The sequence below is a fragment of the Xenopus laevis genome, chromosome 2S (assembly GCF_017654675.1).
Source record: "Xenopus laevis strain J_2021 chromosome 2S, Xenopus_laevis_v10.1, whole genome shotgun sequence".
Taxonomy (NCBI): domain Eukaryota; kingdom Metazoa; phylum Chordata; class Amphibia; order Anura; family Pipidae; genus Xenopus; species Xenopus laevis.
In genome coordinates, this window is record NC_054374.1 from 104,565,279 (window position 1) to 104,592,133 (window position 26,855).

Consider the following 26,855-nt stretch of genomic DNA (forward strand, 5'->3'; position numbering starts at 1 on the left):
AAACTGGGCAAACAATGTCTACAAGGTCAACGTATGGCGAAAAATGACTATTTTCAGCATTTATATGGCATATTTTTTCTGGCAACTGTGCTTCAGTGGCTGCGTCCAAAAAAACTGGGCAAACAATGCATACAAGGTCAACGTATGGCAGTTGTTTAAAGAGAACAGCAGATTACTAGCCAGCAAAGCTACCTAAGCTAAAATGTCCCTCAAATCCCTGCAGACTTCTGTCCCTCCAATACAGAGCAGTATCAAGCAGATTACTAGCCAGCAAACTTACTATCATCTGTCCCTGAAATCACTAACAGCTCTCCCCCTACACTATCTCTTCCAAGCACACACAGGCAGATTTTTCAGATACATTTTTGCCCTTGATCCCCCTCTGGCATGCCACTGTCCAGGTCGTTGCACCCTTTAAACAACTTTAAAATCATTTTTCTGGCCAGAAATGTCTTTTCTAGATGTTAAAGTTCGCCTTCCCATTGAAGTCTATGGGGTTCGCGAACCGTTCGCGAACCGCTCGCGTTTTTGCGCAAGTTCGCGAATATGTTCGCGAACTTTTTTTCCGACGTTCGCTACATCCCTATTCATTGCATATAACATAGTACACACATAGAAACACTCTGAGTGGGCTTAAAAGAAATTATATTAGATATAGGCATAGTTTTTTATCACAAATTGTGCAGGTCACAGAAAATAATACCTCAATCTGTAATAAGAAATATAGGAGTTATGGCACAGCTTATTGTTTGGCAGTGAATACAATATATAATTAGAAACCATGACCTGGCATACACCACTCTCGCTTGATCCCATGTTAGGTGCTGCATTATTTAAATCTACATGCTGTTATCATAATCTGCCTTTCTAATGAGATGACATCTACTTGCATGTTTTGCCTGAAGTCTCTTTTGAGGACTAGCAGTAACCATGACAGCAAGCTCTCGGCACAGTAAGAAACAGTAACATGTTATTCTAAACCTCTGAAAAGCTGTTTTTTTGTCTCATTTGTCAAGGATTATCAAGCCTGCGACTCTACAATACCAAAGCAGATGCCGGCAGGCAGGCACATTGTCTCCCATATCTGCATCACCTTTGTCAGTAGGAAAAGAAATGTGCTCTTGAAGGCCACACAATTAGAACCTTGAATACACATGGAGGTCTTCATTAGAGCTAGAAGAGCCGGCTTTAACTGTTTTGCCTTGCACTCCCCCCACTGAGTTCAATTAATGAACAAGTCCCACTCGTCACTATTCATTGAATGCTGCTGCGCTTTGAGACACCACAGGCCAGACTATGCATGTCTGTTGCTCTACTGGCTGGGTGGGTTACTTTACATTATTGAAAAGAATTTATGATATTAAAATTAAATTCCATATTTAATATTAATGATCCTGCTTTACATCCCAGTCAAGGCAACTAATGTAAATGCAGATTTTAAGGGTTAGGTTTATAAAGGGTTGAATTTAAAATTCAAATTAGAATTTTCATATTTTTTTTAATGGTCAAAACTGTCAAATTCAACTCGGGTATTAAAAAAAATTTGAATTTGATTTTCGAGATTTATCATACTCTGGCCCTTTATGAATTCAAATTCGACTATTCTCCACCTAAAACCTGCCAAATTACTGTATAAGTCAATGGGAGAGGTACAGTGAAAAATTTGGAGTTGTAGCCTTTTTGACATTCGAGTTTTCTTAGCAGAAAAAACTTGAATTGAGTTTGGTCAAATTTGATTTGAATTTGATTCGAGTTTTCGAGTCGGAGAAATTAATCTGACTTTTACATATGAGATTTTTTTTAATAAATAATCAAATAATCTAATTTCGAGTAATAACTCACATGGATTCGAAATTCAACCCTTAATAAATGAGCCTCTAATTATGTAAACATTAAGGGGCAGATTTATCTTGCATCGAATTGAAAATTTGAACTTTTGAATTCGAATTTCTCATTTATTTTAATGTACTTCAACTAGGGAATAGTCCAATTTTTTTTGTTTAAAATAATAATTGAAATTCAAATTTCTAAATGTACTGTCCCTTTAAAAATTTGAATTCAAATATTCGCCATATAAAACCTGCTGAATTGGTGTTTTAGCCTATGGAGGACCTCCTACAATCAATTTGGAATCGTTTGGTAGACTTTTGAAAAAACATTTTTTCGTGAAAAAAAACTCGAATCAAATTCGATCAAATTCGATTCAAGTTAACTGCACCCTTGGTACACAGAAAGTTTCCCCAAACAATGTTTCAGCCTTTCCAGCAGCACTCGTCCTGGTCCTTGCACGTGTGATGCTTCTGCAAATATTTACGGAAAATACAAAAACGAACAAACTCTGTCAAATAATATTGTTTTACTCCTATTACACGTATTGCCTTAGAGGAATAGTTCAGTGTGAAAATAAAAACAGTGTAAATAGATAGACTGTGCAAAATAAAAAATGTTTCTAATATAGTTAGTTAGACAAAAATGTAATGTATAAAGACTGGAGTGAACAGATGTCTAATAAAACAGCCAGGATCCAACTTCCTGCTTTTCAGCTCTATAACTCTTTAGTCAGTTAGTCAGTGACTTGAAGGGGGGCCACATGGTACATTTCTGTTCAGTGAGTTTGCTATTGATCCTCAGCATTCAGCTCAGATTCAAAAGCAACAGATATGACCCATGTGCCCCCCCTAAAGTCTCTGATTGGTTTCTGCCTGGTAGCCAGGGTAACCAGTCAGTGTAAACCAAGAGAGCTGAAAAGCAGGAAGTAGTGTTCTGACTGACATGTTATACATCAAATCACTTCAGCCTTTATACATTACATTTTTGGCTAACTAACTATATCAGAAACATTTTTTATGTTGCACTGACTATCTATTTACCCAGTTTTTATTTTTACCCTGAACAATTCCTTTAACCAATTGCTTTACTTTAGTGGGCATAAAGACAACGGATTAATACCTGTATGGCTTTTTCTTGCAGGACAGCAAGTTCTGAGGAAATAGTGCTAAGGAAATCAACATTATAAACCATTAAAAATAACTAAAAAGGGCACATAGGGTTAGCAAATATTTGAAACTGTGTGCCATGCCTTACAATCAATGGGGGGGGGGTGTTCTGTTGCAATACAGGCGTTTAGGACTTTCTAAGAAATTAAATGACCCACTGGTGAATAATCACAAAGAAGGTTGTTTGCAAAGAACCAGGATGAAAGTTAGAAAGGATTTTAAAAAAAAGAAAAAAGTAAATCGTAATGCACTATTACCATGCACTGGTGTGTTTGCTTTACAAACACAACTATAGTTTATGACGATGAAGATTTTCATTCATCCAGGTCATGGTATATTTAATACAAATAATTCAAAAATAAACAACTGGAACTTTACCATTGAAGTCCTTAAGCAGGAAATTGAACATCTGAAACAAAGTCTGGCAAAACAACTACCTGATGTAACTCTGGAAAAGGTGGTTGTTTTTGTTGAACATGCACAGATGGCCCAACACATAAAGAGTAAGGAGAGACAAATAAGCAAAGTCACCACCTTACTGTCACGAAACAGCAGTTGGAAAAGGACAGAAGAACTAACCTGGAGGCAGAAAGATGGGACACCAAAGAACACCAAAGACACGTGGGTTAAGAACAGATAGGGTACTAACTCAGCCAGAAATGGACATGATAGCCAAGGGGTTGAACTATGCAGTGACACCAAAACACATCCCAGTAGTTGAACTCATCACAGCCACAGAATCTGCCATCAGTAATAATCACATAAAAAAGGAAGAAGTGGAACAACTCAGACTAAAAGTGTCAGCTGCTTTGCCAAGTGCACAAGAGAGGAGAGCTCTCAGTTCTCTGAGTAAGGACATCACTATCCTGCCAGCAGATAAAGGGCGATGCACAGTTGTGCTCAACACAACTGACTATCATTGCAAAATATCCACACTACTCAGTGATAGCAATACATTTGAACCTGTAAGGAAAGACCCAACCAGCTGTTACAAGAAAAAGGCAAAAAGGCCTTGAAAAGGAGAAAGCCATTGATCGAGTTTTATACCACCGCCTGTACCCCAGAGAAGCCACGCCATGCTTATACGGACTCCCCAAGATACACAAAGAAGGAGCCCCACTAAGGCCCATTGTCAGCAGCATAAATTCAGTGACATGCAGCATTGCAAAATTCTTGGCTAACATCTTAGCCCCATTGGTAGGCAATACAGTGCATCTTATCCAGAATGCCAAAGACTTTGTAACCAAGATTCATGGCGTTACACTAGAGGCAGAGGAAACAATGGTATCAAATGATGTCACTTCATTTTTTACATGTATACCTATGACTGAGGCGATTGAGACTATAATAAATCGACTGCAGCAAGATAACACCCTCAGCAGCAGAACAAAGCTCAATCCTAACCAAATATGTTTGTTGCTACATTTGTGCATTAACACCACATACTTCAAGTACAAGAACCTTTTTTTATAGTCAAAAACATGGCTGTGCAATGGGTTCTCCAGTCTCTCCCATTGTAGCAAACTTGTACATTCCAGGGAACTTTACCAAGTCACTGGTTCAGATATGTGGATGACACTTGGGTTAAAATCAGATCCAATGAAGTGGCGGCCTTTACAGAACACATTAACTCAGTGGACAATAACATCAAGTTCACAAGTGAAGATGTCCACGGGAACAAACATGCCTTTTTGGACTGTTTGATATGCATCCAAGAGGGGGTGAATTTGAAGACAGAAGTATACAGGAACCCCACTCATGCAGATCAATATCTGTTGTCCGATTCCCACCATCCACTGGAACACAAACTGGGTGTCATTAGAACTCTGCACCACAGGGTGGAATGTGTGTGTCACGGCCGGCACCCGATACCAGAACAAATGCCAAGCACCCTGGTCTCGGCTCGGCTTCACCAGTAGTGTGACCACCGTTGGGCTTCGGGAGGAGCCCTCAGCTTACTTGGGTGCCACCTGGACTTAACGAGGGGTGCAAGGCAAGATGTTCTGGCTGGCAAAGGGGCACGGCTGTTAGCAGAGTCTTTAGGCCGAAGGTCACGGTACAAAAGGACAAGGCAAGCGGATGGTCAGACAGGCTGGATCGAGGCAGGCGGATAACAGAATCGTCAGGAAGGCAAAGGGTCAAAACCAGGGGATCAATCAGATGGGTTGAGGCAGAATCGGAGTCAATAACAGGCAGAGGTCAAACCGGAATGTCAAACAGGAGGATTTAGCAGAGTCAAGATCGATTTCAGGCAAGGGTCAGGTTCCAGAGATCAGAATAGTCAAACAGGCAGGCAAGGGTCAAAACAGATAATCAGGAACAGATTCACACAGAATAGCAACAGCTAAAGCACCAGGAACAAATCCTATCACGGGCAATGGTAACCTGTGGGAATGCCCTTTAAATACTATTTGAATTTGGCGCCTCTCGCGCTGACGTCATTACGTCAGCGCGCCTGCGCCTTTAAATCGGAGTGCGCATGCGCGCGTGCGCTAGGAAGCCGGCACCGGAGCAGCGCGGCGTGACGGGCGTCCCTGTCGAGGGGGCGGCAGGCGTCCCTGCCGTCCCCCCACACCATGCCCAGGTAATTTTATTACAGTGTGGCAACTGAGTCCAAGGACAAGGAGCATAAACATATCAGAGGAACTTTGAAAGTGTGTGGCTACCCAGACTGGGCCTTTGTGAAAACAGCAGCAACCAAGCCCAACAAGAACATCAAAAGAAACAACCACCCGGAGACTCATAGTAGGCAAAACAGTCATCCCATATGTAGCTGGAGTGTCGGAGAAACTCAGGAGGATTTTCAACAAACACCAATTCCCTGTGTTTTTCAAACCTAGCAACACACTCTGGTACATCCTAAGGATCCAAACCTAAAGAAAAACAAAGTAATGTGGTATATGGAGTTCAGTGTAGCGAGGAGTGCACAGATCTATACATTGCAGAGACAAAACAACTGCTCACCAAGCGAGTGGCTCAGCATAGGAGGGCAAACTCTACAGGGCAAGACTCGGCTGTCTTTCTACACCTAAAAGACAAGGGACACTACTTTGAAGATAGCAATGTCCAAATCTTGGATAAAGAAGATCTCTGGTTTGAAAGAGGCATGAAAAAGGCGAGTTGGAGAAACCATCCCTGAACAGAGGCGGGGGCCTTCGACACCACCTGTCTGCTACAAACATTTTTTGTTCTGACATCTTTACCTTGACGATTTCAGAACACTTCACACATCCATTCATACAACTCTCACAAGTAACACCTGTTTCTAGAAGTTGCATGCCGCATTGGTAATCCTATCATAGTAACTATACAGAATCTACACCTCTGTGAATTTCAGATTTCACCTCTCTGGACAGTTGCAGTGTGCCATTGTGATTGGATTGGTGGAAGAGTTTATATGCTGAGAACTTCCCACACCAGTCAGTTGAACTGAAGAAGCTGCTCGGATGAGCAGTGAAACGTCTTCAATAATTACTCAGCAAGTTCAGTTGATTTTTTTTGAATTACTTGTATTAGCTACAACTACAGTTTATACCACAAGCTGCTGTGCAGCCATAGATGCAGTCATTCAAGCCCAGGATACACAATAGATAACAGATAAGTGTTGAATTCCATTGTATACTACAGATTTTATCTGTTATCTGCTGTGTATACTGTGTAAAAGTACATTACATTATCATTCCTTTAAAACACTTTCATCTTTTGGTGTTACTGTTCCTTTAATGACAGAACTGTTTGTGCCAAATGGCTAATTCCCAATTGCTCTGTAGCAGAGTGAGGTGCTACAGGCTGACCAGCTGAGTCTGATTAGCCCTAGGTGTCTAATCAGTAGCCCCAGGCTGGTCAGGCTCTCAAGGAGCTCTGCCTGAGAGAGACACAGAGAGGTCTGGCGACCGAACCTATAAAAGTCTATGTACTGTATATGTAGACACACAGTTTCTTGCTCAGACGTCTGTACTTTTGCTTCCATTGTCTTTTTGCTGTATTGTTATTACTGCTGGAAGCTATTTTTGTTGTTTTTGGAAGAAAACTGCCTTTATTTTGCAACCTGTTGCTGCTAGCTGAAATAAAAGCTATTTTCTTTAAGAGAATGCTGCAGTCCTGACACTTACTTTGTGGGTAGCTGCCATAGGCTCCTTTTTTATACATGTTATAGAAAACAACGCTGTGCATAAAGCAATTCTTTCAAATGTTCCCCATGTTCTTGGGTTTGTTAATAGCTCCAGAGTCAAGTTGGTCTCGCAGAAACACAAGGAGCTTCAAAACTCTTACAGATTAACCCAGGTATGTGCTACAAATTAAAATATTACAGACCAACATGTGCTCCTTGTCACTTCTACAATATTCATTCATTATTAGAAAGGGATGTGTAAATTGACACATCATTGGGGGTCAGGCCTTTTTTATTGTTCCTGGGATGCTTTCAACCTTTTGCTCTCAACCTTACTACATTGTAGCACTATGTTGGATATTAGCTTTGGAGAAATGGTAAATCAGGTGAGCCATCCATTTTCATTGCTACCATTAATGCTAACATTAGCATTAAATATGGACAACATGGTCCAATGGCAAATCAGTAAAACTGGTGTAAAACTGCTATTCTGACCTTCTCAACACAAGATGACAACATATAACAAAGTATACGTGTTGTGTGGCAATAAACACTTTTGAGCAATTAATCTGTGGTGGAGTGCCATATTCTTGTAAACTCTATTTTTTGATCATATTTTTGCATCCACAGTGGAGTTGCACACAAGAATACAGGCACATTATTATTAACCAAAATGTTCTGGGACTAACAGTCTCCTATCTCTTAATTCATATACCAAGAACAGCCATTAAGAACATAAATTATGTATAGCAGGAATAAACCTGGGGATCCCATTGTAGTAACATGGTAAGAGAAAATAATTATTTCCAAAGGATATAGTTCTATTATTTTTTATTTTGCTCTCAACCTATGTGTGTTAGGACTCAATATGGGGAACCCATGCTGTTCAGGGTGAGTCTGAAGTTCAAGGAAGATTGGTGAACGCTGACTGCATGAGAAACTCTGATGCCCAAGTGGCTATAGTAAAAAAGGGTGCCACCTGGTATGAATTGTAGGGATGGGCGAATAAATTTGCCTGGCACGAATCCACGTTTCACCGCAAATTCGCAAATCTCCAGCGGAAAAATTTGGACGCGTGTCCGGAAAGTTGCTTGTGTCAAAATCGGTGCGCGTCAACACTACTCGGACACCCATTGACCTTAAAGCCAGCGTCAAAATTTATGCAAGTGACTTTTCAGACACATGTCCAAAACTAGATGCGGGCGTAAATTTTCTTGTTTCACTATTTTTTTTGCAAATTTTTCGCCGTTTTGCTTTTGTGGGAGAAATTCGCCCATCACTAATGAATTGTTGTATTAAAGAGGTAAAAGAAAATATCTGATGAAACAGAGCTGTCTGTGAGATCTCATTAATAATATATTGCTGCATTTATTTATATCATATCTACAACTGATAATATATAAAAATACAAATACATACACTCCTAGAGAAATTGCCAAACTGTAAAGGAAGGAGATTAATTACTAACATTATCACAGCTACTCATACAATGCAATGCTTTCAACAATATGCTATGATTTCTTGGCAATGGGATATAGTTCTAAAGCTCGCAGGAGTATTGCACTTAGGATTGTATCAATCAAACTATAAATGTGAGACAGTGCTGAGTCATACTATGAAGGGCTCTTCATTAAACTGGTAAGAGGACTGCATTGTGCGTAAAGTTGTTTAATATAGAAAACTGACTGCCAGCACCCTGGTTTCAGAAGACATGTTCAGTACGTGCATGTCACATAAATCAACAACATAAAAATGAAAGGAATTTACATAAATATAGCTCATAATACGCCTAGAGGCTCATATATACAAGGACTATCCCTAAAATTGGTACCATAACTAAAAGGTCAAATCTACATCTGCTTTGACACAATGTATATGTATAGGGGCAGGTTTTCTATCCTTCAAAAAAATATCATGTAGTGTTACACTTGTAAAAGTGATCTATTTGCTCCAGAAACACTACTACAGTTTATATAAACAAGCTGCTGTCTAGCAATGGTGGAAATTGAAAAAAAGGCTATATGGCACAGGATAAATAGTGGATAACAGATAACATTATGTTCTACAGAGCTTATCTACTATCTGCTGTGTAACTTGAGCCTTTTCTCCTTTGAAGAGCAGCCCCCATTGCTACACAGCAGCTTATTTATATAAACAATAGTAGTGTTTAGGGCAACACTGCATTATATTTGTATTACTTTAAAGCAATTTTTTTATTTTACTGTTCCTTCAAGCTGACTTTGGTTTCCTTGCACTGTTTTTTTTTAATTTTAAGGAATAAAAAGCTCACCAGGTTTTAGTTGGCAAGATTTGTTTTACTTGCAAATAAACATGGTTCAATATCTCTCTTGGGTTTTCGTACAATGATTACTACAAACCAAAGAAACAAAGACTACTACAGTAAGAGGGCTATTTAGAAAAAAATCGACTTTTTCTCAAAAAAAATTGTTAAAACAAATTCAACCAAACCCCAAAACTTAAATCCCCTTAATTTACCAAAAAATCTGTTTGAAAAAGTTTGTGTGGGAAAAAGTTCTGTCTTCATTAAATTCCTAGAGTACAGATCTGTTCTGGGAGTGTCTATATTAGTAGAATGCAACTATAACAATCTAACGGCGGTGTTTACAGATATGGACTGGTAGCTAGATTTGTGCCAGGCTCATCCCTCCCCACTAAAACAAAGAAAAATATAGCTTTTCAATCATGAGAATTCTATTATAGTACAGTGTATGTATACTTTTTATATTTAAATATAAATATGACTTTAAATACTTAAATGCAATTTATAGGTCATCCACAAATACAGTACAGACATACCAAGCCATTATATAGTGAATAAAGTACCCCCTCTTGTAAAATATAAGGATATTATAAGTTACCGAGGAGTCTCATGACCATATAAAAACACGAGGCTGACACAGGTCATGGAACTCCGAGGTAACTTCTACTATCCTCATATTTTGCAACGGGGGGTACTTTATTTATTATAATACACAAATTTCAGTGAGTCATGTGACAGAAATGACATCAGAACTCACCATTTATAACTGATGACAACAGAACTCACCATTTATAAGTATATGATTTATAAGATATTCATGGCTTTTGTGTATTAAATTGATTTACAGTATTTGCTTTTTATCAGTATAAGGTAAACATCAATTTAGAGGCAATATATGCTCAGTGAAAACATGCAATGATCATTATTATATAGCACCAGCGCCCATTATATATATATCTATTGATAGCCTTCATTGCTAATGCATTATATGCATTACAGGGCAAAAAGAAATGACATTATTTGAAATGCTTATTTTATGAGTACGCTCAACTTCATTAACTCTTATGCAGTTTGTTTATTTAAAGGAACAAAACAATGTATAAGTTGAAAAAAGATATGTTCATAAAATTCAAATGTCACATTTTCTATTTTTATTTTTACTAGATAGGCAACAGAGTACATTTGAAATAAAATATCCCTTAAAGGAACAGTAACCCCAGAAAAATGAAAGTGGTTTAAAGTAATTAAAATATAATACGGTGACTAGTGATGTCATCAGTTATATACAGAGTGGTGATGTCATTTCTGTCACTTCAGAGAAATAACAGAAATGTCGGAGTTCCATGACTTCGGCCTCGTGTTTTTTTATGGTCATGGAACTCCTCAGTGACTTATAATATCCTTATACTGTATTTTACAATAGGGGGTACTTTATTCACTATATGACATACTGTTGTCCAGCACTGCTAAAAGTTGTGTGTTTGCGTCAGAAATTTGTGGTGTTGTATTATATAAATCCATGGTTTAAATGTGTAAATACTATATGACTAAGGCGTTTACTAAACGTTGTTAAAATTGTCTGTAATTCATTGTCCATTAATGATGACCCTCGTTTGCATAAACATTTTTGTACAAAGAAAAACCACATAAAGCAGTAATTCATGAACCACAAAAAGATTTTCCAACTGAAAAAGGACAGTGCCCATTGACTTCTACATGCAGTTTTTAGACCCAAAGTTTTCTATTAGTGTTTTTTTGTGGGGTTTTTTTTTTGTTTCACAAATTACTAATGTTTCATGGTAATTTTATATCAGTGGGGTGAACCAGGGAAGGATTCCTATACATAGATGTGCTGTATATGTTCACAATACCAATGGGTTATGAAGTCTAGGATCATTTTTATTAACAAAAGATGTTTATCAAAAATCATGTGGCCTTTGTCGTTTTCTAACACATGTATGTGTGCAATATAATCTGTAATTGGACGGGTCAGTTTAGTACTCTGGCTGTGATAATCCTTCTGTTATTATGTTTGGCACAAGTTATTATCAAGAGGATAGAAAGGCGGCACTCCAGTTAAATAGAAGGTGCTTTATTGCAACAGGTTACAGACCAACATCACCTGATGCATTTCGGGAGCAACTCCCTTAATCATAGGCTTACAGGTACAAGTCATTATCACACTCAATTGCTGCATTAGTAAACACTAATAATGTCTATTTTTCAAAACAATTTCACTCTGGTTGGTAAATGAGATGGAAATCTCCTACATAATTATAAGTGGCACTTCTTTTCCTTAGTTAAGACAATTAGCTAATATGCTCCCAGATTTGCTTTTGAAAGAAGCATTATTTCTATATATACCTAAAAAAAGCTATATGTCTGCTTTAATTAAACCATTTATTTGAATATTGTATGTAGAGCTTACAGCCAATCTCTAAATGCTCTCATTTTCAGTTATTATATTTTTTTCTGAATGGGCACACAACAGGGTTCTTATATTTTTATTTTTCAAGTTATAAAAAGAATGATACCTTCGGAAAAAGCTACATTAATTTTTGTTTGCTCTTGCTCATATATATTTGTATATTAATAACAAAGTTCATTTACTGCAAATTCTATGCTAATATTTAGACCCTGAATGAATATAAGCGGCACTCCAATAAACTATAATCTACCAATGAGATTGGATGGGTGGGGAGTTACTAGCCATGATAACTCTTGCACTGCCACAAGGATATTACCTGAAAATGATAAGCAAGACTCCATCTTCCCCTTTATAGGAAGATCAGAGATCAATTTTTATTTTGCTTACGGCTTTGCCAGCCACATGCCAGCACTGCTGATTATGTTATGAAAGTAATGGCTCATATATGTCTATCGCAATTTGTCTCATGAGCGACAGCTATGGTGTCATGAGGCTCCCTATGATGTCATCCTCTACATGAATCCTGGATCTCATAGAACAAAACTGGACAGATTAGTTACCCAAACTATATTATACCCTATTCTGTTTTTAAATACTGGTAATAACTACTGTGTGTTCATAATCATACAGCACACACAACAACTAAATCAACTGTTCTGATTTGCTGATAACAGCAGAACAAAAGGCACAAGGGTGCAGTTGCATGGCATTTCTCTCACTCTGGCATACTAAGAGTTAATTAATTACATTGCCACAGTCTAGTGAATTATCCATCAAAGTTTAAAAGGTTAAAATAATATGCATCTTTTCTTGTCTCTAGTGTTTGGAGAATAATGCCGTGGTGCATTCTTAAATTTCCAGGGAATTACCCTCTTTTATAATTATTTCTAGCTCAGTAAATTTATACATACATAGGGGACCTGAATGTAATTAAATTGAAAGGTCCTGATTAATTTTTCACTAGCTGATTTATTTTTTGTCACCTATTATGTCTGTAGGCTGGCAAAATTAAGTTACACAAGATTTTTTAATAATGATGCATTTCCACTAGTGTCTATCATGCTTACAGTTTGATGTGATAGATTAGATTTTCCCTATGCAAATCCTCTTGATTTCTAGAAAACCTTAAACATGATTTGGGAATCGACCAGTGACAACAAAGTATATCATATGGTGTGCCTTAAAAACTATAAATGGGGATCAAGAGAAGGTTTAGCAAATTGTTGCTTTATACATGCAAGCAATTATATTAGTCTAAGAAAATATTCCAGAAGTAAATATCTGCTTAAGAGATCTGGAAAACAGACCAGTGGTGATCAGTCTTTCCTGCCTTCAGTCCCAAATTGAATGCTGCTGTGGCTATTGGCACATGGAACCTGGAGCTACCATCACCTCCTGACCAGGCAGTACCTCTAGGATTCCCTTAGTATTCTGCGTCAACAGAAGTAGCACACTTGCTTTTAAAGAATCAGGAGCAGATGTCATTTGCACACCAAACACTGGAACTGATGCCAGACAGAGTAAAAAAATACTCAAGGCAACTTTGTCCGAATTGTGGCTAAGCACACACAGAGTTGCACATATTTTGACTATCAGACATATTTGCACTGAACAGGGTCGGATTTATCTTCAGGGTGCCCAGAGGCCCATATTCTGCTCCCTTAACTGATTTTTTTCCAATGACATCTCTAACCTGGTGACTGCAATATGATCCTTCTCTTCTGCCTCCTCCATGTCTGCATTGTTTACTCAGTATCCAATCCATAATCAATTGCTAGATTTTAAATCTATTACTGCAGTACTCTGACATGGAAAGTTCCCATCTTAATATAAGGTTTTATGAAACTGTACCACAGTGTGGCTGCATACATTTTTGCACAAACCTATCCAATGCATTTTTGCTACTATTCAAAGGAACATTCTGGGCCATATTTTTTTCTATGGGCAGCTGATAGAACTTTATACAGTATTTCCCAGGCCAACTTGATACTGCCCAAGAAGAGGTATGGGTCTTGTGAATTCTCAGGTGGAGATGGCAAAGAGACAACTCTATGCCAACCATATGATCAAGACAATTTGGTGTCAGCCTTAATGAGATGTCAAAGTTATGGAGAATATTGCAAGTAACATTTTGACTTATATTCTTAATATTGATCTTATTAATTATTTACTCAGACACTAGGGGGCAGATTTATCAAAGGTCGAGGTGAATTTTTAAATGAATTTTTTTTTATTTTTAAGCTATTTTTGTGTACTTCGAATAGGGAATAGTCCAAATTTGATTTGAATTTGAAAAAAAATTGAAAATCCGAATATTGAAATTTATCATGTACTGTCTCTTTAAAAATTTGACCATTTGCCGTCTAAAAACTGCCAAATTGCTGTTTTAGCCTATGGGGGACCTCCTAGAACCTATTTGGAGTCAATTGGTGGACTTTGAAAAATCAAAGATTTTTTGGGGAAAATTTTTGAATCGAATTCGATTGAATGTGCTATTCCTTTGATTCGGCCGGATACAGACCTAAATTCGATCGAAAACTGACCTATTCGACAAAAAAACGTAATTTTGATTGATCTTTTTGAATTCGAACTTCAAAGTTTTTTCAATCTGAAATTCGACTCTTGATAAATATGTACCTAGGTGAATCAAAAGATAAAACATATCCACCTGTGCTGTAAAGAAACATCAATTAAGTGAGAAACAATGCCATTGGTCATCTTATGAAACATCTGTACTATGTGTCATATTTGCAACTGAAGCAACTGTATATCAAACCCACCATTAGCACAGTGCATTTTCTTTCTTCCAGTTATTCATTAATTTGGGTCAAAAGGTTTGCCAGAAAGCCAAAAAACATACAGTATTTTGCATTGTTAATTACCAATAAATTCATATGCAGACTACAGAAATCAATGTAGTCTTCAGCATAATTTTTTTACAATGACATTTTATTAAGATTTTATTATGGAATTATTTGGAATATATCTTTATTTAGTCATGGAGAGGTGAATTTGTATATATACGTAGTCACAGCAGAGCTAAGACAGTGATATCAAAAGAAAGAGAAATCCAATGGGTAAAAATGCAAAACAAACTAATAACCTCATTTCAGAAACAAAAAAGTGGAGTGGCAAAAAAAAATACATTCTGTTTATGTGAGCAATTGTTTTTCAAGTACAACTCACAATTTAGTTCATACCGAAACAAATGATAATTGAACAGAACAGAAAGCATATTATTCGAGCAAAAGGTTTTACACTAAATTAGCCTTTGTCAGTTCCGCCTTGAAATAATTACTCTGATTATGCCACACACTGTCAATCACAAAACCCAACTACAGGATTTAGTAGAAGTTGCTCATCTTGTTACTATAAAAAATTCAAAAATGACAACATAATCTAAAATAACATCTGCACAACAGCAGCTAACAAGTGCAAGCACTGCTTCCTAATGATCAACGGCTTAACTACTTTGGTAGAAATAAAAGTGTATTGAGTTGCAGTGCTAATAATAACCAAAACAAATGTTCAAATTTGATTAAAAAGATTGATTACCTTCTTTTTCAATGTTGGAAAAAATATAGATTTGTTCCGCAATGCCTCTAATCTGTTGGAACTGTAAATCCTGGGAACTAAACTAATGATCAAATGCCAAGCCCAATTTAAGAAACCACCATTCTAATTTAAAAACTTTCGATTTTGTTTTTACACATTCTTAAATTAAAAGATGTGTTTGAAGTGTTGCAGGTATTACTTTTCATTATTTCCATACAAAAACAAATGGGCACTTAATGCAGTGATATAGGACAATACATAAATGTACGTAATTTAAACTGGAAGTTGTTTGGAAAGTAACTTTCTCGTATGATGTTGAGTGTAACTGATCATTAATGTATTTACATGACGTTATATTAATTAAAATTACTGGTACCAGGAGCAGGTTGAAGCTTTCAGTGATGAAGGAACCCTGGAGAAGAAGGCATACCTCAGTAGAGGTCAAGGTAGAGACCCAACCAAGAATAAGGATTAGGTATTGGTTGCATGGCCACCTTGTAACATCATCCCTCAGCATTAAAACACACTTGTGATGTCTTTGCACCATGTTTTTGAGCTAAAATTCAATATAAAAGGACGCCAGAAACCTGGGTTTAATGCCTGAATATAGGTTCAACTCCTGAGTGCTCTTGTGTGTGCTACAATTCTTTATTGATTGATTCTTGGATCTTGACTCTTGCTTTGGCTCCTGACTTTGCTAATTGCTACCTGCCCTTTTTGCCTGACACAACTACAAGCTTCTTTAACCCTTTAACCCAGGTTCCTTATTGGTCCCAACTACAAACTTATAAGAGCCGATAGGCCCTGACAAAGAGGAAATCATGACCCCTAAAGCTGGCCATAGACTCAATGTCTATGATGTTGCCGAACGAGCGGATCTTTCCCCGATATGCCACTAACGGCATGCCTATATCAGGGGTTACGATGCGCTAAGGGGCTCCGATGGGTCGGTTGGTTAAAAATCAAACCTTCCTGCTCGATATCGTGGCCAGATATCGATCTGGAAGACCCGTCGGAAGCCCCCATACATGGGCAGATAAACTGTCAAATTGGTCCAAACGACCGATATCGGCAGCTTTATCTGCCCGTGTATGGCCAACTTAAGGGTTTCAAAATGCCTGAAAAAACATTTGTATGACTGCCCATGTGAATTGCCTCATGTAAAACAGTTCTATCATATAATCGAGTGAAAATGTAAATGGGAGCAGAGCAATGGAGACAAAATGCCCGTGTACTATTGCCAATAGAATAAATCCTACAGTTTAAAGTCAAATGTTTGGCCACTTTTTGTGGACACTTGTATCTATTTTGTAAATGTGCTCTCCTATCTAATTGGGATAGCAATTTATATAATAAATGGTGGATTTTAGATTGTCATAACACTATAATGCTAGAGTTTTTTAATTGTTTTCCTTTGCAGTTGGGAGGAGTATTTTAAGCTTAATTATTTATTTAAATTATACAGTTTAATATGTTGCCCATTGTTTTAATCACAAAAAACTATACAGAGCAAATGGGGATATTAAAGCTACTGCATGATTGGTCCTTGTGAGGTAGATTATTAGATTCACAGTGCACAGATAATCTCCCTGCATAACAGACTCCTGCAAACAAAACAGTCACAACAAAGGGGGAAGAAGGGAGAGGATTATGTATTATTATCTACCTCACAAGGACCAAGTGTGGCGTAGCTTCAGTTTCCCAGTTTGCCCTGTTTTGCTCAAGAAATAACACACACCATTGATTTTATTGTGATTAAAACAATAAGTAAAAAGTATGTTCACTACAAGCCCTATTTATTAAACTCATGCTGCATGGTTGTTCTGATGTACAGTAAGATTAATGCTGCATTTTTAAATCCCAAAAACTATAAAACAGTTTAACCCTATGGCTGGGCTTGCATGAATGCGTGCAATCTGATCATCAATGCAAGCTGTAATTTGTGTCACTATCTGAAGATATTGTCAGCTGAAGCCCCATCTGCCCTGTTCAAAATGATGCTGCTAGGCAAATGTTTACCCAGGTGAATTAACATGCTCTTAGCCTCATTGTAATGACCAACTGCTTGGAAGCCTTTCTGCCCATGTGTCAAACTACTAATACTGGGGTTTTAGCTCAGTTACAATTGTAGGTTTGTAGACTAAACACACACATATACACTTTCGTAATTAATGTATTCTTTGTGCAGTGTTTCCACTTTCTAAGTGGCAAGACGCAGTTTTCTTTGGTTCCAGCTGCCTCAAAGGGGTGGAAGGAAGGGACGCTGCCTTCCCTGAGTTTGTAAGTGGCCAAGAAGAGAAATGTTAGGAGTGGGTAACTACTGTTATCCCATTACCAGGCAGACAATATGCTTTAACCTTAACAGAACCACAAGTTTAGCCCAGGAGTCATGGCCCACCCCCATACACTGAAGAATAGTGTTGGGTGAGCTTTCTACAGAATATGTTATTAATAAATGTCTTTATGTATGTGACTTCTTCAAAAAGTAAATGTCATCACGCCACTAGCTATTAAACATACATATTTCTGTGCTCTTCTATGTACTGAATCGCAATCATAGAGATAATGTGTTCTACTAACTGCTCATACACAATCAATTTTTATGTTGATAATACACAGAATAACTTAATGAAGCTTAGAAGAGTGATAAAGCTATATATGCTAATATGTTGCATATGCTACAATAAAACACAGTTGCTGTTATTTGGACACATTTTAGAGACCGAACAGCAGATAGTATATAGCTATTTCTTTAATATATTCAGTGGTAGGCCTTTGTCTGCACTTTTGTAAACATTCTAATGAGCCAGTAATTCATATTTACACATATATTATTGATGTGTTAGTATGCAGTCTTAGATCACAACCTATTCCATTCACCCTTTAACACACAGAACAAGCTTCTGTAACCAGTAATGGCTTTTCAGTTCTGTATCTAATCCCTGTCCCTTCCCGATAATAGTAAAAAGAGTAAAAAAAAGTACAGTATATTACATTTTTATTTGAGGTGACATTCTAATTTCTTAAAAGCTGTTGTGAGGCATGAGAACCATTCTGTAAATGATAGAAAATTCTACACTGTCTTGGATAAAAAGTATCCATCTCAACATTTTTCCATGGTTTTCTGGAAGGGGCATCATGCATAATGCAATCATACGTATACCCGTGACATTAATGTATCTGTTTTATATTGCTACAACAACTAGAGCAACACAATTTCAGTAGACTACATATCCCTAGATTTCTGTCATACTGTATATAAGTCATATTGTAAATTTTATATTTATATATTTTATATATATATATATTATATTTTGTATATAATATATACTTTCTATCCTTAAGGTCTTCCTTGTGTTCCTGCGGGGTCTGATTGACATATGTCCTACCTGTCCTGTATAGAGCAACACTGCAGAAGGAGTTGCACCTATGGATGCTAGGTGCATATTACATAAGGGAAGCATGGTACAAAGTACAAAAACTCTTGTCTTTGTTGCATTTTTGCCTCCTATTCATAAATGTGTGCACACATGTTTATTTCTCTGTTAAAAATACAATATATAGCACAATGCTAGGCACTAAAGATGAATTCTATAAAACTGATATTTTACTCCATTTACTAAATATGTATTTTCTAGCAGGTTAATCTGGATCACCAACCTAAAATGCAAAGATTTAAATTAAGAGGAATCCTGTCATCAGAAAACATGTTTTTTTCAAAATGCACCAGTTAATTGTGCTACTCCAGTAGAATTCTGCACTGAAATCCATTTCTCAAAAGAGCAAACAGATTTTTTTATATTCAATTTTGAAATATGACATGGGGCTAGACATGTTGTCAATTTCCCAGCTGCCCCTGGTCATGTGACTTGTGCCTGCACTTTAGGAGAGAAATGCTTTCTGGCAGGCTGCTGTTTTGTCTTCTCAATGTAACTGAAGGAGTCTCAGTGGGACATGGGTTTTTACTATTGTTGTTCTTAGATCTACGAGGCAGCTGTAATCTTGTGTTAGGGAGCTGTTATCTGGTTACCTTCCCATTGTTCTTTTGTTTGGCTGCTGAGGGAAAAAGGGAAGGGGGTGATATCACTCTAACTTGCAGTACAGCAGTAAAGAGTGATTGAAGTTTATGAGATCACAAGTCACATGACTTGGGGCAGCTGGGAAATTGACAATATTTCTAGCCCCATGTCAGATTTCAAAATTGAATATAAAAAAATCTGTTTGCTCTTTTGAGAAATGGATTTCAGTGCAGAATTTTGCTGGATCAGCACTATTAACTGATTCATTTTGGAAAAAAATTTTTTTCCCATGACAGCATCCCTTTAACTTTTTACAGAATTTTCAGATATATGCGTTACCATTTCATCGGTGAAAGGAATTCACCAGGTAACACACGCCTTGCTGAGAGACTATGAAACATTATATATCTTTATATATATATCGAAAATATTAGAAATAAACTTTAAAATGAAATGGCACTCTAACCAATAACAGTGATCATATAAACAAACGTGGCCCAGCAGCTTTCCCTCAAAGTAAAGATGAAACAGTTGCTTACCATATTAACTTCCGAAACCATGTCAATGCTAGCAATGTCTATATTCATTCCAACAGCAACTGGAGAACCTGAAAGGAATTAGACAATGAGCTTATAGGTTTGAGTCTTGGTTTGAAGAAACCAACACAGAATGAGCTATAACATGCTGAAGTTAAACTATTTACATTAATGGTTTTAGGGAGACAAAAACCATTTCTATTACATATTACATATTACTATTATTGTCATTTCTTTATATATATTATTCCGGGTGTGGGGGGGTATTTCTGGCTTCAATAAATAGCTACATAATTGTGGAGCAGTGAGCATTGTAAATAATAATTTAATAACATTTACCTCCAAAATCTGGTCTTAGGCGAATGTCATAACCTTTCAACAACTTATCCACTGTTTCTTTCACAAAGGACATGTTACCCGGATCATTGACACTGTGGAAAATACAGAAAGAACTGAGGTGATACTACACAAAACAGGGAGCATTCTTATTACCAATGCTGGGACTAAGTGCTCTGGTGCCCAAGATAAAACTTTCAAATATTACCCCACAGTTTTAACAGTACGTGCTTGGCCGGCAGGGGCTCTATCTGTCTAGGACATATTATGTATGTGATTGCGCAGATGAGCAGTTTTTGTCATTGACAGCCCCCTGGGCAATGCAGGGCCAACCTCAAAGCAGCAGACACAATAGGATTGTGCGTCTGCTGCACTGCCTGATTTCCTCCTTTTCCTGCGCCGCTCATGCACTTCCAGCTGCGCGAGAATCTGCAGGCATGACTCCAGCAACCAGATCATCCCTCCTGCTCCAGGAATAAGTGACCTTTATTAACACACTTACACACATTTACACATACTTTCATACACTCTTGCACACACATTTTAGTAAAGATTACTTTTTTTTGCTTTTTTATTTTGCACATTTTTATACACTTATACACTGTCACACAACTTTTAGAAGTGTACACACATCTATACACAAAAATATATATTCATTTTACCATTTTGTTTAACCATAAAAACTGTTTATTTAGGTTGTCGGATCAGTTATTTTATTATTTCACTGACTTGACAATTTTTGTGGTTTTATTGCAACTGTATGCATTTTTGTTCCTTATGTATTTTTAGAATAGCTTTGCTGTTTGGTGCTTTGGTATAGAAAGGTGTATTTTCCCTTGCTTGATTCATCAGAATAAAAATATTCATCACCAAAAAAATGTAGTCTACAGGCACCTATATGTCACATACTTAGGTAAACTGATACATATTGGACATAAAACTGTTCAGTGGGCTCCAGGCTTTCATATTTATGGTATTTTATCTTGGTATCTAACAGTATGTGGGAGATAAGATGCTGCAAATTTGAAGTTTTGAGGTGATTTTTGGAAAAGTCACCAAAATCTCCAAATTTAGGAATTGTTTGCGGCTTTGTGCTTTAGAGTAGAAAGACATGCATACCCAATTTGGATTTAGGGGAATGATTACTTTCATTAAATATATGGTTTTCTGTGAACATACTTCTTTCTATCTTTGACCCTGAAAAAATGCTGTAAATGTGTTGATTTTGCAGTATCTGTAATTACAGAACTGATAGCTCAAATGGGGTGTCTTCATTTTGGGGCCCCTGTATGCCACATGCTTAGGTAAACCAAAACACATTGGCCATCAAACTATTCAGAGGACTCCTAGGGGCAAATATATCAAGGGTTGAATTTCGAAGTACAACAAACTTTGAAATTCGACCATCGAATTAAAAAACTTGGAATTCGAATATTGAATTCGAAGTTTTTTCAGCAAATTTGGCAATCCTGCGGTCGATTAAAAATCATTCTATCGAACGATTAAATCATTTGAATCGAACGATTTGACCGATTTTAGTGTACTATCGAAGGATTTTTATTCCATGTGTAAATACTTAGAAAAATGTTGCAGAAGGTCCCCATAGGCTAACATAGCACTTTGGCAGGTTTAATTTGGCGTAAGTATTGAAGTCGAAGTTTTTTTAAAGAGACAGTACTTCGATTATCGAATGGTCGAATATTCTAACGATTTTTACTTCAAATCGAATTCGAAGTCGAAGTCTTAGTAGCCTATTCGATGGTCGAAGTATCCAAAAATGACTTCAAATTTTTTTATTTCGAAAAATTCCCTCGAATTCACTTTGACCCTTGATAAATCTGCCCCCTAGTGTTCATATTTAGGATGTTTTAAATTGGTACCTAATGATGTATGGGGGATAAAATGCGTCAAAATGTTAGTTTTGAGATGATATTCGGAAATGTCACCACAATCGCCGAATTCAGGAAAGCTTTGTGACTTGGTACTTTGGAGTAGAAAGACATGCATACCCAATTTGGATTTAAAGGAATGTGTACTTTCCAAAAATATATGGGTTTCTGGGGTGAATGTACTTTTAGGGTGTTTTACCTTGGTAGCTAATGATATGTGGGAGATTTGATGCTATAGATTGGAAGCCTTGAGGTCATTTTAAAAAAAAAAATCACAATTTGTTATACAAATTGTAAAAATTTGAAAAAGAAGTACAACTTGGTAGTTTGGAGTACATAGATATGTTTATAATCCATTTTGGATTCACCAGAATCTGTTCTTTCTTATAATGCATAGTTTTATCGGGTAAATGTACTGTTAGTGGAGTGTTTGGCCTGGAAATCAGAAGTTTGCTGTTTTGTGCAGTGGTGTTTTGAATATTTGATAGTGTACTGCTTTAAGTTTTTGATCAATACAAGTGAGAAATCTCCATAAACTATACATATTTGGTATTGGTGCATTCAGGAGACATAGGACTTTCCAAATATGATGTGTTCTCATACTTAAAATAAATAATTTTTCTGATATATGTGTTTGTATTATGGGAAACAAGATTTTTTTTCATTTTGTAGACACTTAAAAGTCTATATCTTCTTACAAATTTTGAAAGCTTAGGTTGTCCTGAAAAAAACAACCAATATATTGTTTTCCTTCATAAACTAAAAGACCCTCCCAGGACAGGCCCCTAAAGTGAGTGCAAAAAGTGCAAAATGTTCATAAAATGGTCTGGGAATAAAAGTACCAAATCAGCTGGCAGTGAAAGGGTTAAACTTTTGTTAGAAAAACGTGTTCATAACAATTAAATATAATAATAATTAACATATAACATATATGTTAATAATGTTTAACATATAACATAAATTAGAAGGTTATTTTTTTCTTTTGACTTCACTTTTCTTCTCAATATAGGTGATATTTTCTTATGTTTCCCTTTTTGTCATCTATTTTTCCATGTCCTTTTTCTACCCTCTTGAACTTTCTTCATGTTCTTCTATATTCTCCCTTTCCCCATGTGCCTTCTGTCCTCCTTGCCTCTCTCTCCTGGTATGACATTTATCCTTAGAGTCTTATCCTATCCTCTCCTCCTTGTCCCATGTTAAATAGCCAAGTTGGCTGGGTGGATTAGCACCCGGCACTTTCACTACTCTCCATTCTCTTACAAAGAACAAAGTTCATCAAGTTCACACTCCCTTCCTTTTACTCATTTTCCATCTTTCCACAGGATATTACTTCTAATAATGACAATTTACCCATATGCATATCTCTTCCATTCATCCGCTGCCAAGTTTATAATTCCCACCCTGTCCCTTTCCTCTAAAGCAATCATTTTATTTTCCTTACCCATCAATGTACCAACCATGTGCCATTTTAAACTTTTTTTTGGGATACTCTATATTCAGCCCAATAACAATGCCCCTGCTTGCTCCCTGCCACAACCATTCACAAGTCACATTCTCTTCTTTGTACAATAAAATTACAAAAAAAATAAGTGAGCTTGGGCTTTACCGCACCATTTCACTTTAGACATCTGGCAGTTTTAATGCTAAAGGACCCATGTAGTTCATATGTCTGGTGGAAGTGGATGTTTTTGGTCTGAATTAATTATAGATATGTGGTGATGGCTTAAAGTGTTGTACTTTAACAGATATATTTTCAAACATGTGACTCCTTTATGTTTATCCTTTATTCATCTTGATTTAATTTTCTCTTTACCAGGACTGCAAGGTGAACATGTTACATTTTAATAGCAGCTTCAGTGGCCCTACTCTAAATTTACTTCTGCCCAATCATGATCCCTCTACATACATAGTGCTGCCATATACAGCCTTAAGGGTTCATACACAAGACTCTAAAGAAATGACTGAGCTGTTATACTTTGGAATGCAGCCCCACCCTGACTGGGTATACTTTATACAATGTGCTAATTCCTGAGCATAAAATAGCACTACAGCGGTCATTTAGCAGCAGTTTGTGTGTGTTTGGGATGGGGGGTTGGACAGAGAAACTAATAGCAGGGTCTGTGAAGCAGCCTAGAAAATGTAACTTGTGTTACCTGCATGAGGGTCTGTGACTACCCAAAGATCAGCAGGGCAAGGGAGACAGATCCTTGAACAACCTTTAAAGATTAAATACTCTCAACTAAGCTATCAGTATGTTTTATTTATTGTGTTGAGAAACGTGAAATACTTTAAAAGTTTGTCTGCTTTAATGATTTTATAAGACTGCTTACAGGTTATGTACCTGGTTAGAGACAGAAACAAGCAGTGCTTCAGGGCAGAGTTGTCAACAAAATATGTGGCCCTGCAACACACAGCACTGAATGTCTCTGCTTTGTCTGCAAGCCCTCAGTCCCACTCCTGCTTATCACTGAATGAATACACTGCTGTTTGTACATTCTTCACAAATGTCACTTAGACGGGTGTATGCTTATGTGAGGCATAACTTTATTTTTATGACAATGAGGAGTTGCCAACTTTACTTTGACTACTGTGTTTCAGATTTCAGTTTCACCAACTTCATTCCAACTCCCTTCTGTAACACTACACTGCACAGAATATAATAGAATATAATAGTATAGAGCGTGCATACAGTCTCTAGTGTAAACAAGGAAATAATAGCAGGGTAGAGAGATAGTTTAAGGAGATGGGCATGTACACTGTATGGCTGGGAAGACATGTGAGGCAGGCAAAGTAGTGAAGACTTGAAGCAGGAAAAGAAAAAGAGACATGTCGCTAATGATCAAACCTACCTTTGGTCACAACACACCAGTGATATTAAGAAAGGGATGAGCCCTAGTAAGTGTCCTCCCGGCGTACCACGCATTCTGGGCACCTCCAGCCCCAGAGGGCCAGTGTCTGCAGAAAACATGAGACGCCTCCCTTTGCTTCAACTCCGCTCCACACGGACACAAACTGAAACTTTCCAGCGCAACATGAGCCGCTGTCCCGGGAACTCCTTTCCTGTAGCTGCTGACGTGACTGGAGGACAGTGTTAATGATGCGCCGCGACAGGCCAGGGAATGCTCCAGTTTGCACCCAAAATGTAAGTAATAAACAAAGTAAAAACCACAGCAGGCCTTCCCCAACTAACCATGACGCAAGCTTTCTGGGTAGTTCATCTCTTAACCATCACTGATGTACCTTCTAAAAGAATCCCCAGAAAATGTGGCCCAGTCTGTGCGCCGGAGGGGGCCAAGTGATCGCCTTTCTTTTCTGCTTCTGCTGCATGCCGGTCCCACTATCCACAAGCGCTGCGCTTTCAATGGGCTGCTGAGCGGCGCCGGCTCTTATAAACGCGGATGCTATCCAGGGTGCTGAAAGCTCGCCCAGTGCTGATGTGGATTGTGGATGAGAGCAGAGCGTGTCCCAAGTTTTACTCATCTTTAACCACTCCTCCTCCCCAGTGCTTAGCCTGCAGATTGTATTCCTCCACCCCCACATCCCAATCTACATGTTGGAAATGCTCCCTTTTTCACACGGTGAGATCCTGCTGCATCCAGAAGAGATAGCTTGCAATGTTTCCCAAGGAGCTCACAGACATTAGCTGGGTCCTAAAACATTGCCATCAAACGCTGCGTTGAGAGGGAGCTCACTGAATGACTTCTAAAAAGTCTGTGCTCATTTGCTATGCTGCTGATTACGCCCACATTCCTTCTCCTCTTTGCCTTACAGAGATACTGACACCAGAAAATAACCCTTTTCTTTATATCCATCAGAACATTATCTTTGAATGCTATTTATAACTTTTGGCATAAAAATATTTGCCTTTTACATTACCTTAATGATGGGCAAATCTCTCCCGTTTCGGTTCGCCGAAAAATGTGCGAATTTTCCACAAAATTCGCGAAATGACAAAAAATCGTCAAATCGGACCGTTCACAAAGAAATCATGAAAATTCGAAAGTTTTCACATAAAAATCATGAAATTCAACAGTTTTCACTAAAAAATTTAGCAAATCGAATGTTTTCACTAAAAAATCGAGCAATTCGAACCTTTTCACGTAAAAATTGAACAATTCGAACCTTTTCACGAAAAAATTGTGAAAATCGGAAATTGACGCCGGCGAATTTGTACCAGGTGAATTTATTCGCCATCACTAATTACCTTTCTTACCCCCATATTCCTCTATGAGGGGGCTGCCATATTTGTGCAGCGGAAGTCCGTTAGCATTGGAAACTCTAACTGACAGACTGAGATCAGGTTGGCAAAACAGTCAGGTTTAATAACTTTAAGTAATAATTACTTACAAAAGCAGAACTGTTAGCAAAAAACGATCAGCGTGACCTATATGTAGCTTTTAATGTAGATTAATATTCGAAAGTACACTTTTTTAGTGTCACTATCACTTTAAGTCATAATTAAACTGAATAGTCTCTAAACCATGTTCCAAGTCTGTTTACTCACCCGCCTAGAGTGCTGGCTTTGATGTTACACTTACCACACTTTGCACTCTTTCAGATGTAACATTTTTTTCTATGATTTCTCCATATTTCTGTTTAATACCATGATCAGATTTTTATCTGACAAATAAACCACACCTTTTAAATTCCATTTTAACGAATTCCTCTCTGGTGCTTGGTACTAAAGGATTCATCAAATACACG

General features: G+C 37.4%; 1 protein-coding gene across 1 annotated transcript in view; it reads right to left on the reverse strand.

Annotated features, from left to right (window-relative positions):
• Positions 1–25,800, reverse strand: part of gabrb3.S (gamma-aminobutyric acid (GABA) A receptor, beta 3 S homeolog) — a 120,011-nt gene extending 94,211 nt beyond the window's left edge. The window contains exons 1-3 of the mRNA XM_018249807.2: positions 25,001–25,800; positions 20,266–20,357; positions 19,930–19,997 (exon numbers count right to left, since the gene is read on the reverse strand). Coding sequence (XP_018105296.1) covers positions 19,930–19,997; positions 20,266–20,357; positions 25,001–25,119 — 279 coding nt within the window. The 5' untranslated portion in view covers positions 25,120–25,800. The remainder of the gene's footprint in view (positions 1–19,929; positions 19,998–20,265; positions 20,358–25,000) is intronic.
• Positions 25,801–26,855: the final 1,055 nt, after the last annotated feature.